We start from the raw sequence: 27,610 nt of genomic DNA, 5'->3' as shown, positions 1-27,610 counted from the left end.
GCTCATGTCTGGGATCCATGTGACACACAGTCGTCTCCTTAGGCTCTTTGGCTGTGGCAATCTCCAGGGCCTTTTCCTAATTGCAGCTATCTATCCAACCCTATTTCTCCCTGCCAACTGCTGCTATCATGTTCTTACCCATGGCTTTGATTTCAAGAAATCAAGAACTCTGGAGCCCGGATGTACCCTAATCTTCTAGCAGGTGTAGTCAACACACCCAGCACCTCAAGCCAAACCCATTTCTTCCTTAGGTTTTGAGGCTCTTGGTGATGATGCTGCCATCCCCAGATCCCCTCCCCCCCATGGAAGGGCATCTAGATTCCCACTCCACTTTTGTGCTGTGAGCAGTTGGTCGTCTTCCTCCTTCTGCTTTGTCTCCTGCCCATCATCCCCATGTCTAAGACTACCACCTTGGAGCTGGCCCAGTCAGCTTTGAGTGGTTACAAGCCCTTTTTAATCTGTCCTTGTCTCCAGTTCCTTTCTAATCCATGGTACAATTCTCTATCTAGGTGCAGGAGTGCTTTGCTTCCCTTCCCCTCTCCACCATTCTCCTTCTATTCGGAATAGGCTCTTGTTAATAGTTGAGGATGACTTCCGACTTGTGATCCTCCTGCCCCAGCTTTCTTGAGTGCTGGGATTGTAGCAATGTGCTTGGCATTATGACCTCATCTTAATGTCATTTCCCTTTCTTAAAAAAAAAAACAAAACACTTTTTACGTTTAAAAATTTTATTTGGTGGCGTGAATAGGTGTGTGTGTACCATGGCACATGTGTCGAAGTCAGAGTTTTTTTCTTTCTGCCACATGAGTTTTTTTTTTAAATATTTATTTATTTATTTATTTATTTATTTATTTATTTATTTATTTATTATGTATACAATTTTCTGTCTGTGTGTATGCCTGCAGGCCAGAAGAGGGCACCAGACCTCATTACAGATGGTTGTGAGCCACCATGTGGTTGCTGGGAATTGAACTCAGGACCCTGTCACATGAGTTTTAGGGATTGAGCTGAAGTCGTCTTTCCGACAGTGAACACCCTTCCTTGCCGTCTCACTGTCCCCACAGTTACCTTTTAAAGACCCACCCGCTCTACAAATACTGTCACAGTCACATTCTTGGGACTTGAGGGCCTTGAGGTCAAGACTTCAGTACTGAATTATGGCGAGCTTCCTTGAACCCCATATCTGTCATTCTGTCCATGTTTTTCCTATGATAGGAACGTCTTCCAGGCCTTGGCTTCCTGGGAGACCAGCCCCAGACTCTGGAATCAGTTGGTCTGAGTTCACATCCTGCCTCCTTGGCATACTTAGGGTGTGATGCTTGAGCCTCCCCACTGGTGCTGTGGGGTGTGGCTGAGGGCGGTGTCTCATTCAGCAGGGACAGGGGCTCTATATTTGGGAGTTATCACTCTCAAGTGCAGCAGAGGTTGAACTGTGATGCAAGGACACCCACTCTGGTGACTGCTAAAGCCACATGTGGCTACTGAGGGCTGTCAATGTGATGAGTGCCACCGAGGAACTGATTTTTTTTCTTAGTTAATTGGAGTTTTTATTTTTGGTTCTTTTTAAAAATGTCATTCTAGAGCTCAGGCGGGTCATGAACTCCCTAGTGCTAGTTAGTTGGGATTTAAATATAAGCAGTTGCATGTAGCTAGTGGCTACAGCATAGGGTAGAGTGTCCCGGTTCACGCAGGGGTCTCAGGTCTTTTCTACAACATTCCTGCATTGGGCCTGGTCATCCTCTGCGCTGGCCGTGAGAGTCCTGGCTTCATCTTTGTAGCAGATGGCATCCTGTGGCTCCTGGCGATGTTTGACTTATATTGCCTCTGGCAAGAGTGGTCCAGCATGGGGAGGGCCAGAGCCTGCTGACTGGTGGGCAGGACAGAGGTACCTGGTCTCTAGCAAGAGCCTTCTGAAAGGGCGAGGTGATGGCTAGGCAGGCCCCGCTGACTTACCCCTTCCAGCCAGGCACAGTAGAAGGGTAGCACATTCTCCTAGATGGCACTGAATCCTTTTCCATTTCAGTGTGCCCCAAACAGCCCAAACTCAAGTGACTCCTTCTCCTCCTCTTTTGCCCCAGTGTAGAGTTCATTCTGATCACAGCGGCCTTCCTTTAATGCCCCATCACTCCCTTATGAATCTCAGTTCCCTTTTCTATCTCTCAGTCCCACCCAGTAATGCAGGGTGGCTACTTGCCTCAATACTTCAAAGCCTGGATCATAGCTCCCAGCTTTGTGACCCAGCCAGGACCAGCTTAACTCTCCCCTTCTGCCCCCTTCTCCCCTAGCTACTTACTGCCCTCAGGCCTCAGCAGATAAGACCAGTCCCCCTAATCTGGTCCTCAAAGCCTCATTTGACCCCACAAGCTCTCCGGGTTTTTATCTTAATGCCATTTTCTTTCCTCTAAGCCACAGCACAGATCTGGCCTCCACCTAGAACATGGTTCCCTGGTTAGGGAGAAGCCCAGTTTACTTTCTCCATCTCTCCTTTACAGTGGCCTTAACAAAAGTTCTGTCTTCTCTCCCTCCCGGTGGACGTGTATGCACGCACCCACTCTGCAAACTGTTTCACCAACATAGTACAGTGGCCTCCTAGTCGGGAGTGACTTACTCGGGAGTGAAAAAGGCAAAGTGTACTTAGAAAGAAGAAACAGAAATGTATTCCAAGAAGAAAACGACAGACGACAGAAGAAGGAAAGAGGTGGTTCAGGCAGAAACAACCACGACTGGACAAGCCTGCGTCTGCGCCCACTGCCTATGGGGGCGCGGTGGGGTGGGGCGCCGGCCTCTAGGCCCCGCCCCACTTCAGGCCCCGCCCCGTGCGCTTGGCCCATCCCATCCCCGCCCCGCCCCGCCCCCCCGCGGCGCGCGCGCTGGCCGGGCAGCATGGCGGCGGCGGCGGGCGCCCCTCCGCCGGGTCCGCTTCAGCCTCCTCCGCCGCCGCCGCCTGAGGAGTCGTCCGACAGCGAACCCGAGGCTGAGCCCGGCTCCCCACAGAAGCTTATCCGTAAGGTGTCCACGTCGGGCCAGATCCGGCAGAAGGTGAGCCCGCGGCGTCGGCCGGGCGCGCGCCCCTCACGCCGCGGTCCCTGCCGAGGCCCGTGACCGTGTGCGAGCGGCCGCCCAGGCCCTGCCCGGCCGAGGTCCCGCGATTACTGCCGCCGGGCCGAGCGCGCCGCCGCCTAACGGGCCGCGGGGACCGGGCCGCGGGGACGGGGCTGCGGGCACTGGGCGCAGGTGGGCGCCGCCGTTGAGGAGACTGAGGCCCGGCGTGCTGCTGGGTCGCTCCGGGGACCACAGGCGCCCTCTCCCCGAGGCCCGGGGGCGTCTGTACGTCTGAGAACCGGGCTCTGCTTCCCGTACTCACCTGTGTTGGCCTCACCCTCCAGTGCCCACCCGGCTGCTGGTCACCCCCCCCCCCCCCAGGTCCCGAAAGGGCAGGGATGCGCGTGTAGTGGCCGCTTCCCCCTCCCTCCTCGGGAAAGCCGGGGACTCCTCAGCCGCTGGGCACAGAAGTCTCCGCGGAGAACTCCAGCCGCTCGAGATGCAGTGCCGAGAGACGCATGCCTTTTTGTTTTCTTTCCCGAAGAATAAAGTTGCACCCTTTGCTTTCCCTTCCTTGTCCCTCTTGAAAGCCGCGTATGGTGTCTTGCCGAGGTGAGTCCTCCTGGTTGGAAGGGCTTTCTCAGGCAGGTGGCTGGACAGGTGGCGGAGAGCAGGTTGCCACCGTGGGGCATCCCTGGCAGTTCCGGCTGGCACGGGCTTGCTCATCCTGCTGCAGTGCGCTTTTCCTCCGCGGGTCAGTTAGTTTACTGGGAGAGCCATTTCTTGCTTTATCATCTGTCAGCCTCCGTTACTTGCGATTGGGGGTTGGGGGGCACATTTAGGTGCTGCCGCGTTACCCTGTTGTGTGATGTGCCCCAGTCATTCTGCACGTGGGATCGAACACCTGTGCTATTCTAACTATAACACGAACAGCCCCGGTGATGATAGAGCAGTTGTATGTAACGAGATTCTCCGGTTTCTCTTGGGTTAGCTTTGGGTACTTGGGCTAATTTATTTAGAGTTGGTGGTAACTAGTATTCCTCATTGTGCCCTAATGGGTTGGGAACTGAAGTGCAGCAGTTAAGTGACTTGCCCAGGGTGGCAGAAGTCGTAAAACACGGGTCTGGGTTTGAACCTTGATGAGGATCTCACTGATGGGAGGCAATTTCTTCATCTAAGGGTTACTTGTCAGGGAGAGGACCCCTATTCTTGTTATGTTATAACATAGTAGTTGCTGTGGAAAATTTGAACGTTGCATCTGAAAGTTTGGGCACACCTGGAAATGGTCAGTGGCTCAGGTTGAGTGGAAGAGGCGGGAAAGATCATCCAGGGCCAGGTGTGAAGGCCTAGCCGGCAAGAAAGCACCAGTGAAGGCCATTCTAGGCCTGGGAGTAATGAGCGGATGTGCCCCAGGAACATGTTTAGGGAGCCCTGATACCAATAGGAATACCCTTTCCTAGTGCTTGGACCTTAAGATAGGTACTGGTGTGCGGCAGATCAGATCCTGTGATTGAATAAAGTGATGGAATGAAGGCCAAGATCATGGTGGTGAGGATGGACTCCTCTGAGCTTCAAGTGAGTCCAGCATTTTATTGGTCAGGATTTTACTTCCTCAGGATGAAAACAAAATCTGCTTTACCAGCTGCTCTGGTTGGTGGGGGGAGTGGTGGTTATTGTGTTAAAAGTACATCCCGAGGACTTGTGTTCAAAATACGTTCACATCTGCTGTACAGATAGCTCAGGGCTGATTTTCCTTCTGGGTTGCTAGAGCTTGTCAGGATGTGGGAATTGTGAGGTTTACAGTGTGTGCAATAACTCCCTTTTGTAGTAGAGAAGCCATTCACAATTTTTTTTTTTTTTTGTGTATGTGTGTGGTACATAGTGCAAGCTTCCAAATGATGTGATCAGAACCCTTTCTCACTGTTTGACCAGAGGAGTTCAGTTCAGGGGAGCCGTGACACAGGTGCTAGAGAACAGAGCATGAAAACTATAGTCAGTGAGGCAATTGGGAGATGAAGTAACATTCAGGAAGTCACTGCTACCACAGTGGAGGGACAAAGGTCTAAGGGAGGAGACCACAGAGGCAGTGGGTCTCCTCTAGAAACTGGAATTGTGGAGTCTCACCTGACAGAGCTCAGGAAGGATAGAGCTGTCACTACACGTATACTACCTCCTTCTGCCTGGGCATCCTGCCTGTAAAGGTCACCTCCTCTGCAATTTGAAACACATCAGAAGAACCAGAGATGGATCCGAGGACCAGCTGGCCCCGAATCAGAGCTGTATGTATGACAGGCTTTCTAAACATTAGTCTACTGCAGCCTCTAGCCATCTTCATTTAGGGGAAAATTGGTAGTGGTCTTCAGATTTTAGTGTAAACTGTTACTCCCTGATGCTGGGTGGAGGACTGACTGGGACCTTAGAATGTGTATTTTTATCAGGCTTCTAAAATCATTGATACTGCTGTCCAGGAAGCATGCTTTGAGAAGCAAGACCCTAGGGCAGTCCTACAGAGAAAGAAGCCTTACCAATCTCCTCATACATCTCCTGGTCATAAGGAGTTTTGAACGTTTTCCTCTAAGCTTCTCCTGAAAATTTGATGTGTGTAGATTTGGGATGACTATTTATGATATGTTTGATTGATTTCGTTTGTTTGAATTCTTTGCAGTTGAATCTGCCCCTAGAAAACACATGACTTCATTTGTGTTTTCTGAGCACAATACACAATAATGACTCCAGGACCATATAGCTAGGGTGGAAAGAGAAAACAGGTAATTAATGCATTGAGCAGTGAGCTTATAAGCACTTGGGAACATATTTTGGAATTTGAGTAAATAATAGCTTTGAAGCTATTATTTAAGATAGAATTTTGTTATGTTTTTAAAAAGTTAACTTTTTTAAAATTTGAATATAGGAATGTTTGATATCTTCTTTCCTTTCTTTTTTGAGCCAAGTTGGCCTCAAACTCAGATATTTGCCTTCCTCTGCCTCCAAGTGCTGGGATTAAAGGCATAAACACCCCAAAGAAATGTTTATGTTTCTGATTTCAAGTATAAAGCTTCTTTTTTCCTTTGTGAAATGAAAATTAGTAGAAATTAAGTAAAGGGTTCAAGTTTTTTTTTTTTTTTTTTTTTTTTTTTTTTTTTTTTTTTTTCTCGAGACAGGGTTTCTCTGTGGTTTTGGGTGGAACTAGCTCTTGTAGACCAGGCTGGTCTCGAACTCACAGAGATCCGCCTGCCTCTGCCTCCCAAGTGCTGGGATTAAAGGCGTGCGCCACCAACGCCCGGCTCAAGTTTTCTTTTGAAGGTAGTCCAGGCTAGCCTTGAACCGTCTACATCGTACATCATTGAGGATGACCTTGAACTTCGTTCTTTTGTCCTACCTCATTGTCACGTGCCTACCACTCTTAGTTTTGCAATTCTGGAAATTGAATTCAGGGCCTCAATGCTAGATAAGCTGCCTACCAACTGAGCTATATATCCCCAGCCCTCAAGTTTAAAAGACTTGAAAAACTCAGGTTTATGAAACAACTGTGGCTGGGAAGGTGGGTAGAATGCTCACCTACAGGTGAAAGCCCTGTACCAAATAAACCAGGTGTGGTGGGGCATGCCTGAATCCTAGTCATTGGAGATGGGAGCTGGAGAATCAGGAGTTTAAGGTCATCCTTGGAAACCAGCCTGGGGTACAGGACCCTGTTTTAAAAAAGGGGTCGGGGGTGGGGAAGATAATTCACATGTCATTCGATTTACTCGTGTAAGTACGGATCAGCTGAGTGTAGTGGCACATGTCTGTAATCCCATGTGCTCTGGAGGTCGAGGCAGAAGGGGCTATGTTAACAAGATCCGTCCTAAGAAGCGAAAGACTGTATGGTTGGGTGGCTGTTAGTTTATTCACAGTCGTGCGACTGTCACCACAGCCAGTTTTAGAGCATTTTCATCACCCACCCGTTTCCTCTCGGCTCTCCTAGCCCTAGGCAACTACTCATGTTCTTGCTGTCTCTGTGCTTGTCCATTCTGATTATTTTCTAGAACTAGACTCATTTAGTATGTTTTCTTTTGTGTTTTGTTTCATTCAGCTATTTAATTTTTTTAAAGTTAGCATATAAAGTGATGGGCTTTATTAGGGTACTCATACATATCATTGTACTTATATTCAGTGTATTTTCAGGATTCCTCCAAGTTATAGTATGTGTCAGTACTATATCTGTTTATTACTTAATATTCCATAATAAAAATATGCTTTATCTTATATACTTATAAATGAATGGATATTAGGGTTAATTCTGCTTTTTGACCTTTAAGAAACACCCCTATGAACATTTGTGTGCATGTCCTTTTGTTTTGTGCAGACATGCCCTCATTTCTTGTGGGTATATACCTAGGAGTAGAATTTTGGGGCCATATGGAAACACTGTTTAACCTTTTGAGGAACTGCTTTGAGGAACTTCTGGGATGTCTTAGAGTGGTTGCACCATTTTACATTTTCAACAGTGTTGTGTGTGAGGAGGAGGCTCCAGGTCTCTGCATCCTTAGTCATGCTTACCTTTTGTTTATTATAGCTGTTCTAGTAGGTGTGAAGTAGTGTAAGAATTTTTTTTTTCATTTTTTTTTTTCCTGTGCTAGAGATGAAGCCAGGGCCTCATGTGGGCTAGGCAAGTGCTGTATCATTGAGTGACTGACGCTTCTGGCCCTATAAATGTTCAAATCTTCCATACCATTTACTATGTAATAATGTCACATGTACTGGAGTCATCTCTCCACTAGACCAGCAACCCCTAGAAGGAAAAACTCTCCCATCAGTTCAAACCCAGAAAACAATAGCTGCTATACAAAACTGTTTGGGTTAGTCTTAGTAAGGTCTTCAGGTCTTGACATGTCAAGTGTTGTGCCAGGCACTCGCTACCCTCTTGATCAGCATTAACTTTCAGAGAGGTAAGCCAGGAGTCCAGTCAGAGGTAAGTCAGAAGTCCAGCTATAAAGTTAATCAGAAGAGATGATGTTAATGAGGCCACAGTGCTTTGAAAAGAGATCAGGGTGAGACTAACCTGAACACAGGGAGAGCTGCCTACATCTGCTTGAGCCACATTGGTGCAATGCTAAGTTGCAGTGCCGGATGTAAGATACTGGTTAGACTCTGAGGAGGAGCATGGTGCTTGATAAATGTGAATGTGACATTTGTATTGCATTTGTCTTTGGAATTAGTACTGGCGTCTGTAGTAGGTATAGTGTTTCCCCAAAATATGATCTAGCCCAACCTCAGATATGATCTTATTGAGTCTTTGCAGTTAGCTAAATATCTTGAATTTAGGGTGAACTTTGATGTCTGGTATCTTAATAAGAGGAACTTTGGATCCAGAGACCCAGAGGAAGAAGTCATGTATAAATAGCTAGCTACTGGTGCTAGCAAGATGGCTCAGCAAATAAGGCATTTGCCTCGTAAGCCCAGAAGCCTGTTTGATCCCTAGAACCCACCTAAAGGTTGAAGCAAAGAGCCAACTCCACAGGATTGTCCTCTGTGTCTTCCACACATGCACTGTAGCATGCAACCCCCTCCACTACACACATAAATAAATAATTGGAGGAAAAACCCAGCTGGATACTGTCACTGTCAAAGCCACAAACTCAACAGTGTCGTGGGAGCTAGAGGAGTCATGCTTGGAATCTCCGCTGGAACCAGCAGAGGAGGGTGGCTCTTCTGAACCCTGCATTTCAGACCTAGACTCCAGCACTGTGACAATAAATTTTCCATGTTTCAGCCTTGCAGGCTGTGGGGCTTGGTTCCAGAGGTCCAGGATGTTAGACACAGGGTATCCTGGGGCTGACACCAAAGGGGCTGGGAGTCTGAGTTCTGTTGTGTAGTGCCTCTGGAAGGCTGAAGTGTCAGATTTGGCTAAAAGGCAGGAGTCCTGGATGGACTTCTCCATTTAAGTTCAGACTCTCAAAAACCACTTCTGAGGAATGTTATGAAGTAGAAGTAACACCATGGAAGGGCTGAAAGCTTGTTTGAAATTGTATAGTCCCATGAAGTCAAAGCTATGCTAGAATGCCAGGAACTGAGATTCCTCAGAGAAGCACCTCCAGGATGTTGTATGTTGTGCCTGTCAGGTTTTTTTTTTTTTTTTGACAGGGTTTCTCCAGCTTTGGAGCCTGTCCTGGACCTAGGTCTTGTAGAGCAGCCTGACCTCAGATTCACAGAGATCAACCTGCCTCTGCCTCCTGGGTGCTGGAATTAAAGGTGTGCACCACCACTGCCTGGTGTGCCTGTCAGTTTTTAAACTCATAATAAAAAGGTGACACACAGGAGGCAGGGCTTTTGAGATAAGCCAGCAGCTAACCAGCTGTAGAGGCAGATCAGGGAGTCAGGGCTTGAGAGACGCAGGCTAGAAGGATAACTCAGCAGTTATGAACACATTCTTTTTCTGGAGAAGACTCAAATTCAGTTCCTAGCACTTATGTTTGACACCACCAACTGCCTGTAAGTCCAGCTCCAAGAATTGCAGGCACCTGCATTCATGCGCACACACTAATAAAAATAGCTGGGCATCGGTGGTGCACACTTTTAATTCCAGCACTCAGGAGGCAGAGGCGGGTGCACCTCTGAGTTCAAGGTCAGCTTGGTCTATAGATTCAATTCCAGGATAGCCAGGAATACACAGAGAAACCCTGTCTGAAAAACCAAAACAACAACAACAACAACAACAAAAAAAAAAAAACCAAAATAAAACCGAACAAAAAACTCTAAACCCAAACTAACAGATGGCCAACTATCAAGACAGATGGACATTGCCTTTAAAATTTGTTATGGACATTGCCTTTATACTTATGTTCAAGCAGATAAAGGACCATTAGAATTTTCAGACAATCTGAAATTATACCCAACAGTCAAATGAAGGTTCTAAGACTAAAGATTGTTATAAACAAAACTAAGTAGTCAGTGGAGTAGATATACCTAAGAAACTGCAGTGGCCTAGAACATAGCTCTAAAGGAAGCAGCTACAAGGAAACCTGAGGACATGAAGAATGTAAAATCTGGTGATGGTGAGATGACTAAGAGGCTAAAGGGACTTGCCACTAAATCCAGTGCCCTGAGTTCAATCCCCAAGCTCACACCGTGAAAGAGAGAACCAATTCCAGAAAGTTGTCCTCTGACCACCTCATGTATTAGCACAAGCATCCCCCTGTCCAAATAAATAGATAAATGTATAATATTTTTAAAAGGAAACATCTGAAGAGGGCAGATGAGAAGGTCTGACTTGTGTTTGACTGTCATGAGAGGAGACAGACTTGAACAGAAACAGGACTTGAAAGGGTAACTGTTGAGACTATCCTGCAGCCAATAGAAGACACTGTCCACAAGAAAAGCACACACACCAGGGCATCCCATATACAATGGTAAAGTTATAGTGAACAGAAAGATAGCCATCAGAGAGTGAGTGTCAGGTTAATAGCAGTGCTCTTTCCCCCCCCCCCCCAAGACAGGGTTTCTTTGTAGCTTTGGAGCCTGTCCTGGACCTAGGTCTTGTAGACGGGGCTCACCTCAGATTCACAGAGATCCACCTGCCTCTGCCTCCTGGGTGCTGGGATTAAAGGCTTGCGCCACCACTGCCCAGCAATAGCGGTGTTATTAACAGAAACCACAGGACTCAGAAGTCAGTTGAAATTTAAGTCCTGGGAGAAACTGAACCCAAGGATTCTTTATGGAGCAAAACCATTCCCCAACAACGAGCTGTCCCCAGTGATGTGAACCCAAACAAACAGTGTTTCTGTAAAGAACATATTCATTATCTAAAGGAAAATGACCTCAAGTGAAAGGTTCGAATTGTTAAAAGGAATGAAGAACAATGTGTACAATATGCAGGGTGTTTGTGTGAAAAGACCAGGTGGTTATTGACTGTGGATAGTAACTTTGTCTTTGGGTTTAAAACACGTATAGATTAAATACAATAATGTCATGAAAGAAAGGTAAACAGTAAAACTGTTTTAAAAAGCTATTTAATGTTAAACTAGTTAAGGATATAAGTCCTAATCTGTGTAGTAGCTCTAAAATAGCTGTGGACTGTGTGATGCTATAAATCAAGGACCGGGAAACTGAATGGAAAAAAAAAGGAAAGGAAAGGATATAACTGCTCCTAAGTATGGTAGAGAAGAAAGTTTATTGTAGATAAAAGGGAGAGCATAGGTAGAGGCAGGAATATCTGAGAGAATCCACAGTGGACATGACCAGACTGATCTGGGCCCTGTGGAGAGAGAGGGAGTAGAAGGGAGAGGAGAAAGAAGGGAACAAAGTGTAGCAGTCTGGAGGCCAAAGATACAAAAGGGGTGGGTAACCAAAATGTCTGGATTACATAGGGAAGAGCCTCTGGGGAAAGGGCAGCCCAGCCTCTGGACTGTAGAATTCAGGATAGAGGATGGTGTATGCCAGCCATACTCTGTAACAGGTAGGGACTGCGGGTTGCTGGGGGAATCCGGAGGCCCACTTGAATTTGTTAAATAGGCATTTTAGCCAATTGTGCTGTGCTTGAAACTTAACAGAAATGATATAATAAACTCTAGAGAAGAAGGCAAGAAAAGAGACAAAAATGGATGCTGAACAAGTGAGACAAAAAGGAAGCAAACAGTAAGGAGTCTAAAGTCTTAGTGTAGCCATAAGCTTTTGTTGGCTTAAGTTAGGGAATGTAGCACAGAAGTAGAGTAGCATGCACGAAGTCCTGGGTTTTAGTCCAGCACCATATAAATGTAAGTGGATTTAAGTTCCAGCTAAGAAAGAGTATGTAAACTAAACTTACCTAAGCTATTTAAAATGACACATTTAAAATGCAGATGTAAGAGATTAAAAATAAAGCAATGGGGAAAGTAATGCAAAGACTAACCAAAAGAAAATTGATGTATTAGCTTTAATATCCAATAAAGTAGACCAAGGCCAAAGTTATATATAAAGGTATAATACTGATAAATGAGCTTATAAAAGATTTCAGGTTCACTAATTAAAAACTTGTAAGAAACTTGTAAGTATGTAATAATACCACCTCAAACTATGTAAAAGAAAAACTAACACAAGTATAACAGGAATCTCAAATGTCCACAGTCTGGCAACACACAACCCTTAGCATTCCTAGGAGAGATAGAGGTGGGAAGGTCAGAAGTTTAAGGTCACCCTCTGCTGCACTCTCTGCTGCAAGTTTGAGGCTAGCCCTGGATACTTGAGACCTTGTTACAAAACAAAACAAAGCAATACCCTCTTTCTCCCTTAAGTCACAGCAGGATTTACTTTTTTTGAGGCAGTGTCTTGTTACAAGGCCCTTGTTGGCCTCAGATTCACAGTAGTCTTCCTGCCTCAATCTCCTGAGTGCTGGGATTACAGGTGTGCATCACCATACACAGCTTCATAGTGGAGCAATTTAATGTATGTGTCTCAGGTGGTGTTAGGACAAAGCAGAATGTAAGGAAACTGTAAAGAAAAAGAATGTAAGGATGTAGCAGAATCCAACAACATGACAACCACAGAATTTAATTCTCAAATGTATAAACACATTTGCCAGAATTCCTCATGTCCTGATTACAAGGCAAGTTTCAGCAATGTTCACAGGAATGCAACTGTACAGAATATGTTTTCTGATAACAGAGGAATTAAATAAGACAAAGAAAATCCCAAGAGTGCATATGGAGATTTAGGAGTCTATTTCTAAGTAATTTGTGGGCCAAAGAAAGCTAGAAATACTTTTTGAGTTGAATGATAGCAAAAAAAATATGTATGTATCTGTAATTCCAGCACTTAGGAGGCTGAGGCAGGAGTGTGAATAAGTGAGAGGACAGGTGGGGCTACAGGCTAAAACCCTTCCTCTTAAATAAAAGCCCCAAACACTGACAACCAAACAACCAAACAATAAACAACAACCAGCCAGTCAAACAAGTCAACCAAACAGCCAACAAGCAAATAACAACCAGCTACCAACTAACCTCCAACCACCAACAACCAGCCAAACAACTAACTCCCCAGCTACCAACCAACTACCAACCAACAGCCAACAAGCAAGCAAGCAAGCAACCAACCAACAACCAACTAACCAACAACTAACGAACTACCAACCACCCACCCAATTACCAATCAACAACCAACCAACCAATTATCCAACCAATCAACAGCCAACAAAAAAACAAACCCAAATCAACTGAACCAACCAACCAGCCCAACAAAGCAAGCACAACATCGAGTAGGATGTAGTTGGAGTCACATCTAGAGAAAATTTCCATCAATTACTGTAGGCACTAGAAAAGAAGACATGTTGGAAAGGCATGAAATTCAAAGACAACATACTGAATCCAAAGAAAATAGAATACTTTGTTTAAAAAAGAAGGGTAAGTACAAATACTGTGGCAGGGGGAACTCAGGAAATCAGCTAAAAGCAGTTATAGGTACAGGTGAAAGGAGGCTGGAGAGCTGTGTTCATTAAGAGGTAAGAAGTCTGTTAATAAGATCCAAATTGATAAGATGGCTCTGGTTGTGGTTACTTGATAAGATGCTGCCAGTCCCCACAGGTAGGGATGATGGCAGCCTGTACCAGGGTGGTTACAATTAGCTGGGTTTGAGAGCATCTTAAGAGGACTCTTTTGGAAGAGGTTGATGACTCTCATGAGGCAATGAGGCCCTTTTCTAAGGCAGATGCTGTAAGCGAATAAGGATCAACTTGGGGGTTTTGTTTTGATCATCGCCACCCCTGTGTGTTATACTGGATTAAACCTTTCCCTCCTTTCCACCCTGCCCCAAATCACTGTGTAGCAGCTATGGGGATGGTTTATCCTAGCCCAGAGACCGGTGAGGGTGACAATGGATTAGGATGTTCAGAGACAGGAGGGAGGGCAGGGAAGAGATGTGGGGAGAGAAGGAGAGGAGCTTCAATGAAGGCTGGAAAAGGTGAGTGACTTGGTTTCAGCAGAAGAGTGGTCTGCAGGCCATCTCAGAATACCTCAGCAGGTACCTCTTAAACACTCCATAGCTTTTCCTCTATCACAGCAGGTCTTTGTACCTAAAACATACTAACACAATACACTAACATCAGATATGCAGATAATTTTTACATTTCCCTGACCAAATCTAAGTGCCTTTTTGGCTTCTCTCATAGGACAGGTACTAGTCAGTATATGTATTGAGCTGATTATCTTGGCTCTAGTTTCTTAAGCAAGAACAGCTCCCTCCCTCCCTTTCTCCCCACCATGACAGTAAATGCTTAAAAGGTAAGGGCAACTAACTGTCTTGTAAGATCTCTGATTGTTTCCTTATGGATCTTTTCTCATTGTTCTTTTATCCTATGTTTCCTGTAACCTGGAAGTGAGAGGTCTCAGAGACTCCTTAAGATTCAGGCTGGTGTTTGGAGAAACTCTGAACTCTGTTATGCATTCCACAGAAGCTGTCCTGGCATCTTGTCCTTCTGAACTATCATCATTAGATGTTTCCATAGACATGTGGGGTTCTTTTCAGTTAGTAAGTTATCTGAGTGGTGCTTCCTAGGCATTTTGCAAACATCTTTTTTCCAGCTTTTATACACACTTTTTAGCCTTTAATACTTGTCTGAGTGTATAAAATGGAGAATCCTTGAATCCTCTGTTTTGCCACTTATTCTCTCTCTCTGTGTAGTTTTGTTTGTTTTCTTTTTTTTTTTTGTTTTTTTTGAGACAGATTTTCTATGTAGTTCTGGCTGTTTTTGAACTCATTCTGTAGAGCAGGCTGGCCTTGAACTCAGAGATCCACCTGCCTCTGCCTTCTGAGTGCTGGGATTAAAGGTGTGCGCCACCACTGCCTGGCATTATGTTGTTGTTGCCTATGTTGTCACTATGTATACAGTTCAGGCTGGCCTTAGTCTCCCAAATGCTGGGAGTATAGTCATGTGACACAACATCTAGCAAGTCATGATTTTTGTTTTAATTTTTTATTATTTTTGATTTTGAGATAGGGTCTCACTGTATATCTCTGGCTGGCCTGGAATTCACTACATACGTAGATCAGGCTGACTTTGAATTCACAGTAATATGCCTGCCTCTGTCTCCTAAGTACTGAGATTAAAGGCGTGTGTCACCATACCTAGCTATTTTTAATCAAAATTTTTACTTAATATTTTATGTGTATTTGTGTATTTGCTTGTACATATAAACTACAAGAGAACTTTTGGTAGTTGGTACTCTCCTTTCTACTATAAGTTCCAGAGATGAGCATTTTAACCCACTGAACCATATTGTTGACCTGACAGTTTATTATTATTATTTTAAATACAGGGTATCTCTGTTATGTAGCCCAGACCATTTGGAACTTGTTATGTGCCACGCACCGAGCCCCCGTGCAGTATTCAGGGAACCTCAATTTTGCTGCTGATATCATTGTGTATTGTACATTTTCCGCATTAGCTCTTCAAGTTGGATTTTAATTCTGATGCCATGTGATGAATTTTTCTTCTTTTTCTAATCTTTGCCTGTATCTTAGCTTGTTGTCTTTTAAATTTCATCCTGTTCTCATTTTGATGTTCCCTGTACTTTGAAAAATGCTTAACTTAATTTTTTTTTAATAAAGGTATTGTCTTCCTGGATCTTACTAATGAAGAGAAGCACATGTGCATGCCTTCCCTTCCTTTCTCCTCTCTAGCCTTTTCTTTTCTCTATTCCCAACCAATCTCAGATGAATTCCATGTTACTCCCATGTTTGGCAAAGTGTCCTCTCCTGAGTCACTCCTCCAACCCAACAGCATGAATTTTCTAAATCAGCTTTCTATTTTCCGTAATAATTCAATTCATAGTCATGCTCATGATTTATGGCATATATTCTCTTCAGTCTACCTATGGTCTCTATTTTATTTTGACTAACTAGTTAGTAGTACCATGTAAGTAGCTGCTGGAATAAATGCTGTATGCCCTCAGACTGTCTCTAGCTGTGCAGCCTCACCTGTGCAGTTCCTTTTCTCGTGTCTGTTGTAGACTGTGTCCTCAATTTATGGGTATTTAGCAGTCTCCTACCACCCTGCACTGTTGCATCCCAGGTGAAGAGTGGTCATCATGGGGAGGAATCCCTTGCCTCCAGTTTGAATTTTACTCAGATTCCCTGATGAGTGATACTTTGTACTTATGGGAATATTGAAGAGGATCCCTCCTTCCCCCTTTCTCTCTCTCTTTTTTAAGTCTTATTAAGACCCATCTGGTCTCAAGCTCTCGATCTTCTGCTTCAGCCCACCAAGTGCTAGAGTTCCAAGCCTGTACTATCATTCACAGATACAAAAGTTTTTAATTTTAGAGAAGTCTCCATTCCCTGCTCCCATTTGTTGCTTGTTCTTTTGGTGTTATATTTTAAGAAGCCATTGCCAAACCCAAGGTCAAGACGATACAGTCCTATAGACTTTTGAAGTTTTATTGCTTTAGCTCTTTTATTTCTATTTATTTATTTATTTATTTATTTATTTATTTATTTATTTATTTATTTATTTATTTGGTTTTTCGAGACAAGGTTTCTCTGTGGCTTTGGAGCCTGTCCTGGAACTAGCTCTTGTAGACCAGGCTGGTCTCGAACTCACAGAGATTCACCTGCCTCTGCCTCCCAAGTGCTGGGATTAAAGGCGTGCGCCACCACCGCCCGGCCTAGCTCTTATATTTAATCTGACTGTTTGGAGTTGTTTTTCTTATCTGGTGTGATGTAAAGTCCATGGGGTATTCAGTTGTCACAGCTCTCCAGCTGCAATCTCAAGTGCAGGTGTCCCAGTGAAAGTACCTTCTAGGAAGAATGTGTTGTCTTGACACTTTTGGAGATTTTTGTTTTCTTGCTTTGTTTTCACTTGTACAGGGTCCCCCTGTGGCTCAGTTGGGCTCTCAACTCCTGATGATTCCTTGCCTCCACCTCCTGAGTGACACTGCATTAGTGAAGGTTTTTTTTTTTTTTTTTTTTTTTTTTGGGTAGTGGTGTTGAGACAGGATCTTGATCGAGATCTAGAATCCATCAAGTAGCTCAGGATGACCTTGAACTAGTGATCCTCCTGCTTTGTTCTAAGTGCTAGGATTAATGGTTAGACTTTTTCAACAGTCAGAACATTCAAAAGCAAGTCTCCTTTCATCCCTTCCAAGCCCTCTGAGCATACACTTGACTTAGCTCTTTGCACAGCTCTTTATAAGGTCTAAAATAACACCGATGTCATTAGACCTAGGCATGCACCCCTCCACATTTTCCTTTTTGGTCTGCATTTGAAATCTTTATGAAAATCTTTTGAGCAAAGGGAATCCGGGAGTGCTACTGGTCTTCTTTCTGTCTGGCTGGATGCTTTCATGCTTTGATTGGACAAGTAGAACCCAGGGTTGTTAAGGCTGTTAAGTATGTATATGCTCAGCACTTGTGAAGCTGTAGTCTCTAACTCCAGTATCAAACCAGAACAAACTAAAGTTGCAAAAAGCCTCACATTAAAATACCATGTCAAGCTATGTGCGGTGGTGTGCACCTTTAGTCTCACACTTTGGAGACAGAGGCAGGCAGGTCTCTGTGAGTTCAAAGCCACCTTGGTTTCCACAGTTTAAGACCTTGTCTTAAACAAACCAGCAACAACATGTCAAGGGCTGTAGGCATGACTGAGGTTAAGAGTACATATTGTACCCAGGACTTACATCAGTTACTTCACAATTACCTGTAATTCTAGCTCCAGATCTGCTGTGGGATAACCCTTCTGTATGCTATGAATATATGTTGCCCTCATTGGTTAATAATAAAAGCTTCTTTGGCCTATAGCATGGCAGAATATAACTAGGCAGAAAAGCCAAACTGAATACAGGAAGAGAGAAGGTGGAGTCGAGGGAGATGTGAACCAGTTGCCCAAGAAACAAGATGCCAGCACACTGGTAAAAGCCACAGCAATGTGGCAATACACCGATGAATAGAAATGGGTTAATTAAAATTAAGAACTAGTTAGTAATAAACCTGAATTATAGACCAAATATTCTGTAATTACTATTGAGCCTCTGAGTGATTATTTAGAAGCGGCTGTGGGACAGGGCAGAACAGAGAAACCTCTATTTACACAAATCTGTCATCTGCAGGCACTGCACTCATGCACAAACACATATACAGACACCAACATACATAAAATCAAAAAGAAAACAAATCTTAAAAAGCAATTCATCAGACTTCTCCAGTTCGTTGTCAGTGAGTGAATGGTAAAACGAACTGGTACTAAGTGCTGACCTGTGCATATTCATGTACTCTCTCTTTGTGTGTATGTATGTGTGTGTGTGTGCTGATTTTACCTTCATAACCATGTGAAGGTTGTGAGGATACTAGGGCATACTAGTTCCAGTCACAAGCTGGAAAGTGTCAGAATGACAGAGCAAGCCAGAGCAGGTATGGCCTACTACAGCCTGCTTTGCAGGCGATTGAGGAAGGCTTGAGTGGGACACTGCTTTGTGTTGTTGGGAAACAACAAGGCAAAAAGTCATGTTTACAGAATGTATTTTAGCTATGTGACAAACGGTATTCAGAGGGAAGATGACATTAGGACTTTCCTCCTGTGTGTGTGTGTGTGTGTACGTGTGTGTGTGAATTTGGAGCATTTTTAGTTCACATAAACTGTTTTCTCACAGGAACATGTGCTATTTTATATTTGAGAACAGGGTACTGTCCTTCAGTGAAGGTCTGAGTGATACATGGAGTCTAGTAGTGAGCGTTCTTCTGAGTGTGGTTATAGAGGGTGGTATGCTCCCCTTGTGTGGTGTAGGAGGGCCTTCTGTCTTTGTGTTGCTTTCATTGGTTAATAAAGAAACTGCTTTGGGCCTGTTGAAAGGGCAGAACTTAGGTAGGCAGGGAAGACAGAACTGAGTTTTGGGAGGAAGAAAGCAGAGTCAGAGAGATGGCATGTATCCACCAGAGACAGACGCTAGGAATTTTACCCAGTAAGCCACTGCCATGTGGCTATATACAGATTAATAGAAAGGGGTTAAATTGAGATATAAGAATTAGCCAATAAGAAGTTATAACTAATGAGCCAAGCAGTGATTTAATTAATACAGTTTCTGTGTGGTTATTTTGGGGCTATGCTAGCTGGCCAGCCGGGATGAACATGTGGCCCCTGGCAACATTTGTGGGAGATGGAGAGAGGCCTGTACTCATCCTCTTCTCTGGAACTTTCTAAAACACAACCAGACCTGGTAGATTAAAGCAGACTGAATCCAAGTTATAGCCCACCAGAGATGACCACTCAGACAGAGTTTATAGCCAGTTTAGTCTTTATTCCAGGTGGCTAGGACTACATTTAGGTATTCTAAGGACCCAAGTGCTGAGTGTTTAGAGTAAGGGGTTTTTAAAGGCCAAACCACATTCTGGTATCTCACTTAACATCTGCAGGGGGAGGTTTGCACAAGCAAGCAGTTTAACAAAAGCTAAGATAAGAAGTTAAAGAGAAGGTTTGCAGAGGCAGGCAGTTAACAGAAGCTAAGTTAGCTGAGGCATCTTGACCTTAGTTTTCTAGAATAGAGTTGGATAATTTTCCTCGGGACTCTCCATCATGTAGATCAGATTCTAGTTTAACCTAAAATGGCCTTAGCAAGAATACAAGATGGAGAAACCTAGGTACTGTTTTCACTTGTCACATTCCCCACTAGTTCTATGAGCATGAACCAAATTACTGACTTGTCTTGTTCTAATGGGGCATAGTTGGTCCTGTGGACCAGTAGCTTAACTGAGTTTATTCTTTTTGATGGTAGTTGTCAATGCAGTTGAAAATGCAGGGTTCCACAGTTCGCTGAATCAGATAAGAATCAATGGTCCAGCTAATACTGACAATAAGATGGTCAGGTGTAGGGATCAGGTAAACAGAGACCAATACCAATTATCTGATCTATGTCTTTTTTTTTTTTTCTTTCTCTGACCATGGCAGGGTTTTCCCTAATTATCCCTGATTAGTTGGCATAGAAACAGCAAGTTTCTCTTAAGGCCATGCAAAACCCTCCTTGTTTCATAAAAAGGTAGGACTACCTCTGTTAGGAAGTCAACTTAGCTCTCCAGCCTGTAAAGAGAACTCTCTAAATGAACTAAATGAACTATCTGGGAACTGAGTTCTCTAATGTTTTGGTTTTTAACAGTTAAGACTGAAGGTACCACAGTTGCACTTGCATATTTCACCTTTATTATTGAGTCGAGGCCAATATGAGTTCTCCCCTCTTCTCCATTATGTGTATATACCTGGGAGTTAACATAGACGTATACATAGGGTAAGAGTGTGACTTTCTAGTGAGTCAGAGGAGGCACATTTAGCCAAACTGTTAATACAAGCAAGCCAGGTAGTTTGAGGAAATGACACAGGGACCTTGTCCTTGGCAGAACGGCTCACCATTGGCAAGACAAATAAGACTGTAATCCCCGAAGCCGGGCGGTGGTGGCGCACGCCTTTAATCCCAGCACTCGGGAGGCAGAGGCAGGCGGATCTCTGTGAGTTCGAGACCAGCCTGGTCTACAAGAGCTAGTTCCAGGACAGGCTCCAAAACCACAGAGAAACCCTGTCTCGAAAAACCAAAAAAAAAAAAAAAAAAAAAAAAAAGACTGTAATGACTGTAATCCCCGAAGGCCCATTTCTAGCTAGCCTTCCCACAATCTGATTTACTGATCCTGTTCCCTCCTCTAGACCCATATTGTTGCACTCCTAGAAGGGACATAAGAGAGCAGAGGTTCACTTGAAAGATAGGGTTTCCCATCCCTGGTTTTTCTGAGTTCCCATATCCAGGTTTGGGGCTGATGGGAATTGTGTATCCTGGAATAGTAAACTCTGGTCAGTCTTTTTTTGTTGTTGTTGTTGTTTTTATTTTTGTTTTTCGAGACAGGGTTTCTCTGTGGTTTTGGAGTCTGTCCTGGAACTAGCTCTTGTAGACCAGGCTGGTCTCGAACTCACCTGCCTCTGCCTTCCGAGTGCTGGGATTAAAGGCGTGTGCCACCACCACCCGGCTGGTCAGTCTTATTTTTAAGGGATCTGAAGTCCAAGTGATGGTTCATTTATCTTCAATGGCTCTCTCTTTTTTTTTTTCTTCCAAGGGATACCACCAACTAATTTGGCTTCAGCTGAGAATAACTGGAGATAGGGTCCTATCAGATAGGTTCCAAGGTCTGGGCAGGGATCCTCTGTATCCAAACCAACTCTCCTGGCTGAAACTAATGGTGGTTCAGAGGTAGGAGATGGCAGGATTCCCTCCACGGTTTAATCGGTGGCCTGGTGAGCTTCCTGCAAAATCTGCAAGGACTTGAAAAGGGAATGATTTAGATATTTCTGCCTGGGGAATTTCTTGCAGTTTGGGAGGGATGGGAGATGGTCTACCAGCATAATTCCAAAAGGAGTAAGCTCCTCCCCAGGCAAGGAGTACATCAGATCCTGAGCAAACGTGTGATGGTAGATACTTTTTTTTCTACTTTCCAGGATCAATCTGGTCACTTGCCTTAAGAGTTCTATTCATCCTTTCTATCTGACCTGAGCTCTGTGGCCTGTATACACATTGTAATTTCTAATTAATATTTAATACCTTTGTCAGATTTTTTTTTTTTTTGAGACAGGGTTTCTTTGTATAGCCTTAGCTATCCTGGAACTAGCTCTGTCGACCGGGCTGGCATTGAACTCACAGAGATCAGCCTGCCTCTGCCTTCTGAGTACTGGAATTAAAGGTGTGTACTACTACTGCCCAGCACCTTTGTCAAATTTTGAGACACTTTGGCCATGAAAGCTGGGCCATTGTTTGACCCTGAGGCTAGGAGCAGTCCAAATTTAGGGATTATTTTTTGAAGATCATTTTTTAGTAATTATTGGTGTTCTGATGAAGTAGGCCTCCATTCATCCTGAGAAAGTGTCTATAAAACAAATATTTATAGCCAAAAATATAGCCTGATTTCAATAAAGTCCAACATTCAATTTTCCCAGTCCCATTTCCTTGAGGCTGGATCACTTCTAAGGTCTTCCTTTCACCTTCGGGGTTTACTTGAGCACAGGTAGCACATCTAAAACACATTCAAAAGTGGTGTTTTAATTGTGTTTTCCAAATTTGGACCATAATAATTGCATCCTGAGAGTTCGGTTTTCGTGACCCATAGGTGGATGGCTTGGTGGAGATCCATAACCAGTTGACTTCCTAGATTTGAGAGGATGGTCTGCCATCCAGCAACATCCACCGTCCTTATTTATCCATCATAGGCAGTACTTGTTTTGTTCAGTCAATCTCGGTTGGGGTATATTCCAGGTGATCTGGTAAGCTGGGCTTTGTTAAGGCTACCATGACTTAAAGAGGTCCCACTGGTTCTAAGGCCACTTCCTGGGTGGCCAAGGTAGCTACTCAGTTGCCTCTGGCTTCTAGAGAATCTGCTTTTTGGTGTCCTTTGCAGTGAACAACAGCCACTCTCTTGGGTAACCAGATAGCTAATGATAGGGCTAAGATTTCTTCTCTGTTTTTGATTTCTTTTCCTGCTTGGGTTAGTACATCCTCTTTCCTTACATTACATAGAGTCCCATGAACATGAGCCCTGGCAAAAGCATATTTATTGTCTGTCAGTGTTATATGGTGATGGCTTGGTCTTTCCTCCAGTGGAGTGCTTGAAAAGCTAAAAGCTCAGCTCATTGAGCGGAGGTTCCCCTGCGTAAAGATTTATACCTGATCTTGTCTTGGATGAAACTACTTCATCTGGGGCTGGAGAGATGGCTCAGAGGTTAAGAGCACTGCCTGTTCTTCCAGAGGTCCTGAGTTCAATTCCCAGCGACCACATGGTGGCTCACAACCATCTGTAATGAGATCTGATGCCCTCTTCTGACATGCAAGCATACATGGAAGGAACGTTGTATACATAATAAATAAATAAATATTAAAAAAAAAGAAACTACTTCATCTGTAAATAATACCTTGTCTGGTGTCACTGAGGAATCATTAGTCAGATCAGCCCTGATGGTCTAGATTAGGTCATTCACTTCAAGATTCAGGGGTTCCGCAGGGTCATCATTGAACAGGAGGGTTGATGTTGGAGGGGAGCTGCTTGTTTGTTCTCGGATGCTTAGCCTCTAAATAATCACACAGAAACTGTATTAATTAAATCACTGCCTGGCCCATTAGCTCTAGCTTCTTATTGGGTAACTCTTACATATTAACTTAACCTGTTTCTATTAATCTGTATATTGCCATGTGGCTGTGGCTTACTGGGTAAAGTTCCCAGTGTCTGCCTCCGGCAGCTCCATGGCTTCTCTCCGACTCTGCCCTTCTTTGTCCCAGCATTCAGTTTAGTTTTCTTCACCTACCTCTATTCCCTGCACAGGCCCAAGACAGTTTTCTTTATTAGTCGTATTAACAATATACAGAGGGAAATCCCACATCAATGTCTTGTCAAACCAAATGCTGTGTTGATTGAGAAGCAGGGCTTGGTATTGACTCACCTGGGTGTTAGACTTCTCTCTGGTGCTCTCTCAGGAAGGGCCTCAAGAGAGTGTGAGGCTGTCAGGACCAGATAATGTCAGCTCTTTTTACCAGCAGCATGGTGGTAGCTGTGGACCTTATATGCAGCCATCCAGCTGTAACTGGGTCAAATCTCTTGGAAAAATAGGTCTTTTCCAGGGTCCCAGAGTTTGTATGAGGACCCTTTAAGGCAATGCCGCTGGTCTTATTCACATTCAAGTGGAATGGCTTAGTAATGTCTGGGAGGGCCAGGGCTGAGACAGACACCAGGATCTTTTTCAAGGCTTTGAAGGTCTTCTGCTCAATGCCAGTTCATTCCAAAGGTGTGTACCCCTGGGGCTGTCATAGAGGTGCTTTGATATTTTAGTAAATTCCATTATCCAAAGCCTTCAGTATCTAACTGCCCCCAGAAAATATATATATAATTTTTTTCAATGTGGGAGCAGGGATTTGCAGCATGGCTGAAATACAGTCATGGGAAATTGTCTATTTGTCTTCCTCTAGGTGGTAGCCTAGGAATGTGATCTGAGGGATTCACAGTTAAGCTTTCTTGGCTCACACTGCCTACCCCAGGGCTTGGAGGGTTTCTAAAAGGGCTTCTGTCACCTGTCTACATTTATCCTCAGTGTTAGAAGCTAGAGAAGGCTGCTACTTTGTAATAATTGTTGTCTGAATTCCAACAGATCTACACACTCAGGGTTTCATCAAACAATATTGGTGAGTTTTTGAACCCTTTCTCCTGGTTTATTTCCCCTTTTTCCTCTTGTCCGTTTCCCTAAGGGCAGTGATCACCACATGGCAATTTCTTTCCCTATCTGTTTTCAGTTGAATCTTGGCTGTTGTAAGCTTTCTGAGGAGGTTCCAAAAGTTGAAAACTATTCATCCCTTCAAATCTCTCTTATTTTTTGTCATGATTTACCTATTTTTATTTTATGTGCATTGGTGTTTTGCCTGCATTTGCGTCTGGGTGAAGGTGTCAAATCACTTAGAGCTGGAGTACAAACAGTCATGAGCTGCCCTGTGGGTGTGGGGAATTGAACTGTGTCCTCTAGAAGATCATCCAGTGCTCTTAACTGCTGAACTGGAGAAATCCTGCCCACAAAACTTTTTCTTTTTTTTTTTTTGGATTTTCGAGACAGGGTTTCTCCGTAGCTTTTTGATTCCTGTCCTGGAACTAGCTCTTGTAGACCAGGCTGGCCTTGAACTTAAAAAGATCTGCCTGCCTCTGCCTCCAGAGTGCTGGGATTAAAGGCGTGAAGGCGTGCGCTACCACCGCCGGGCTAAAACTCTTATTTCTGAAGCTTTTTTCTATGACAAAGGTCATATTAGTTGCTCACTGGTTTTTGGTGGCATATGGGTCTATGGGAGTCAATACCTGACTAGTCTTACAGAGAAAACCCTAGCATGTAATTCATCAGGTCCTTGAGTAACCTATCTTACCTTGCATACATTGGTAGGTTTTCTGTTTGCTGCTTTTAATCTTGCCAATATATGGCAAAAAAAAAATAATAAAAAAAAAATAAAAAAGCATCCAACACCCTCTTACTTTAAAGCAGGCTGATAAGGGACTGAGGCTTCTCTGAGGGACTGTGATTTCTCTGAAGAAATAGAGGATTTTTAGTCTTCCAATTATACAAATCACTGGTAGATAAGGAAACATAAACCATGAACAGGGAAGCAGTTTAACTTCCACTCCTCCTCCCCTGCTTACTTTGAGGAACTGCTTTTCCCTCTTCCCGAGTGAAACCAGCTGCTTAGAGCAAGCAGAGAGAGAGAGAGAAAGCACTTTGCTCAGGAAACTATTTCCTCTTCCCTGCATGCACTCTACTTTGAAGGCACCCCCCTTCCCACCCATGAGAGAGACCGGACCCTTCCCCACCTCCACACAGGGAACAGAACCAGGATCCCAGAATCTTGAGCAGAGTCAAGAGACTAAAAAAGCCAAAGACTAGTGCTCCAGAGCAGTAGGACAGGGAAGGTCAATTTCCTTTGGCAGAGGGAGGTTTTGGGTTTTTCTGGGTGACTTAGCCAAGCCCAAAAGGTTCTGGTCCCCAGAAGGAGGCCACAGGTCTTAAGCTGGGGTTGTGGGAGTGTGCAGTGGTGTGTATGTGGGGTGTCTCACATCAGAGAAAGCCATTTGTTATTACAGGGAAACTGATGGCTTGCTCAGAACACCAGTGTAGCCATAGCAACAGCAGCAGCTAGCTGCCAGCAGGAAGGGAGTGAGCAGGGTGCCATAGCAGCTCCACTCTTGGTTGCACTCTCCCTTCCATTTTAGATCTGTTTCTGCAACCGGTAGAACTGACAGAAACACACAGAGAGACACAGTTATACAGAGAGATACATAGTAAAGATAACCAAGGGTGATCACCAAATATTCATATACCTGAACAGACCAGGGGAGTCTGGTGATGTTTCACATGGATCCTGGACATAGGATCTAAGATCATTTCTGGCTTCCCCTCTTGTGTCCTAACCAGATGGTGCCTCCTCCAGACCAACTTACCTCTGGAGGTGACTTTTGATTTACTGTATTTCCCCCCTCTTTGAGGGTATCAACTTGATGCCTCTGGAGCACTTGATGATGGTCAATCAGGATTTTTCTGGGGCCTTGGGATGTTTCAGGTTGTTCCCTGTGAGTCTTCTCCAGCCAGCATATTCTTCCCCTGTTCCTGGGGTCACTGTTGCCCTTAAGTCTTGAGGGTCTAGTTTCTGGAGATCTCGCTGGGGCCTCCAAAATATTAAGGGGAGCTCAGTGGAGATGACCACTCAAGACACAGTTTATAGGCAATTCGAAGTCTTTATTCCAGCTAGCTGGGACTAAACTCAGATATTCAGGACCCAAGTTTTTAGAATAAGTGTAAGCATTGCAGCTCAGATGGAAAGGTATCCTGGTGGTCTTTAGCAGAGGAATACCACAAAGTCACTGTAAGTGTATCCACTTATGGCCCTGCTCCAGGGAAAGGATCCCTAATGCAAGCATAGTGACTCTGCTCTGGCAGGGGAGGGTTTCCCCAGTGAAGTTGTTACAGCTTTAATCCACTCTGCTCCAGAGAAGTGTTATATAGAAAGGGTTACAGCTTTGCTTAGGTCCCCCTGGAGTGTAACAACTCTGCTCCACTAGGGGAAGGCTTCCCCTGCAGAAGTGTTACAGTTCTGTTATGCTCCACTCTGCACCAGTGCCAGCAAAAGTTGTTACAGCTGGGTCCCACTCCAGTGGAAATGTCACACCTCACAACAAACCTTACTCAAGAGATTTATTGGGAAGGAAGAATCTAGGAGGGTGGCTGCTTCTAGGGTGAGAAACAGCAGCAAACTGAACAGGATACAGAGCTTATATGGGGTTTCTTGAGAGGTACAGGTTTTCAGGGTGGCTTGGGATTGGTGGCTTTTTGTGGTCTGATTCTAGGGCAAACTCAGGGTTTGGTGAGATTTTGTACTTAGGGAATGGTGGGATTTCAAGCCCTGGCCCTGGGGTCAAGTCAGGGTCAGGGTATTTTTCTTTGTCCCAGGTCTCCAGTCTAGTCAGGAGCAGGGTGGTTTTTTTTGCCCTTTTTACTCTATAGTAAGTATTGAGTATACCCCCCCCCCCCAAGACAGGGTTTCTCTATGTAGCTCTGGCTGTTCTGGAATTCACTCTGTGGACCAGGCTGGCCTTGAACTCAGAGATCCACCTGCCTCTGCCTCCCAAGTGTTGGGATTAAAGAGCCTGCCTCCACCATCCAGCTGAGTAAGGGTTTTTTTTAAAGGCAAGAGCCATACCTTGGTATCTTGCTCAGCAGCTGCAGGGAAGATTTTATACAAGTAAGCAGTGTAACAGAAGCTAAGTGGATAACTGGAGAGGAAGGTTTATACAAACAGCAGTTTAACAGAAGCTAAGATTAGTTAGCTGGGACATCTTGGCTTTGGGTTTCTAGAATAGAGCTGGGCAATTTCCCACAAGATTCTCCATCAAGGAGATCAGATTCTAGTTAAATCTAAGATGGCCTCAACAAGAATACAAAACAGAGGAACCTCTGCATTGTCTTGCCGTGCCATACAAGGAACCAAGCCTACAAAAAAGCATGACTTATAGAAGCATAGGGTTTAAATTAAAGCTGTGCTTTGTTCCCCTTTGTTTAAACTTGTAAATTCTGTGTTGGAAATTAAAT

General features: G+C 44.3%; 1 protein-coding gene across 1 annotated transcript in view; it reads left to right on the top strand.

Annotated features, from left to right (window-relative positions):
- Nucleotides 1–2,860: 2,860 nt before the first annotated feature.
- Dgkd (diacylglycerol kinase delta) overlaps nt 2,861–27,610 on the top strand; it is a 98,563-nt gene continuing 73,813 nt past the window's right edge. Inside the window, exon 1 of the mRNA XM_057752500.1 lies at nt 2,861–3,039. Coding sequence (XP_057608483.1) covers nt 2,884–3,039 — 156 coding nt within the window. The 5' untranslated portion in view covers nt 2,861–2,883. The remainder of the gene's footprint in view (nt 3,040–27,610) is intronic.

Source organism: Chionomys nivalis, chromosome 2, assembly GCF_950005125.1.
Source record: "Chionomys nivalis chromosome 2, mChiNiv1.1, whole genome shotgun sequence".
Classification (NCBI taxonomy): Eukaryota; Metazoa; Chordata; class Mammalia; order Rodentia; family Cricetidae; genus Chionomys; species Chionomys nivalis.
This window is presented reverse-complemented; position numbering and strand designations above follow the sequence as displayed.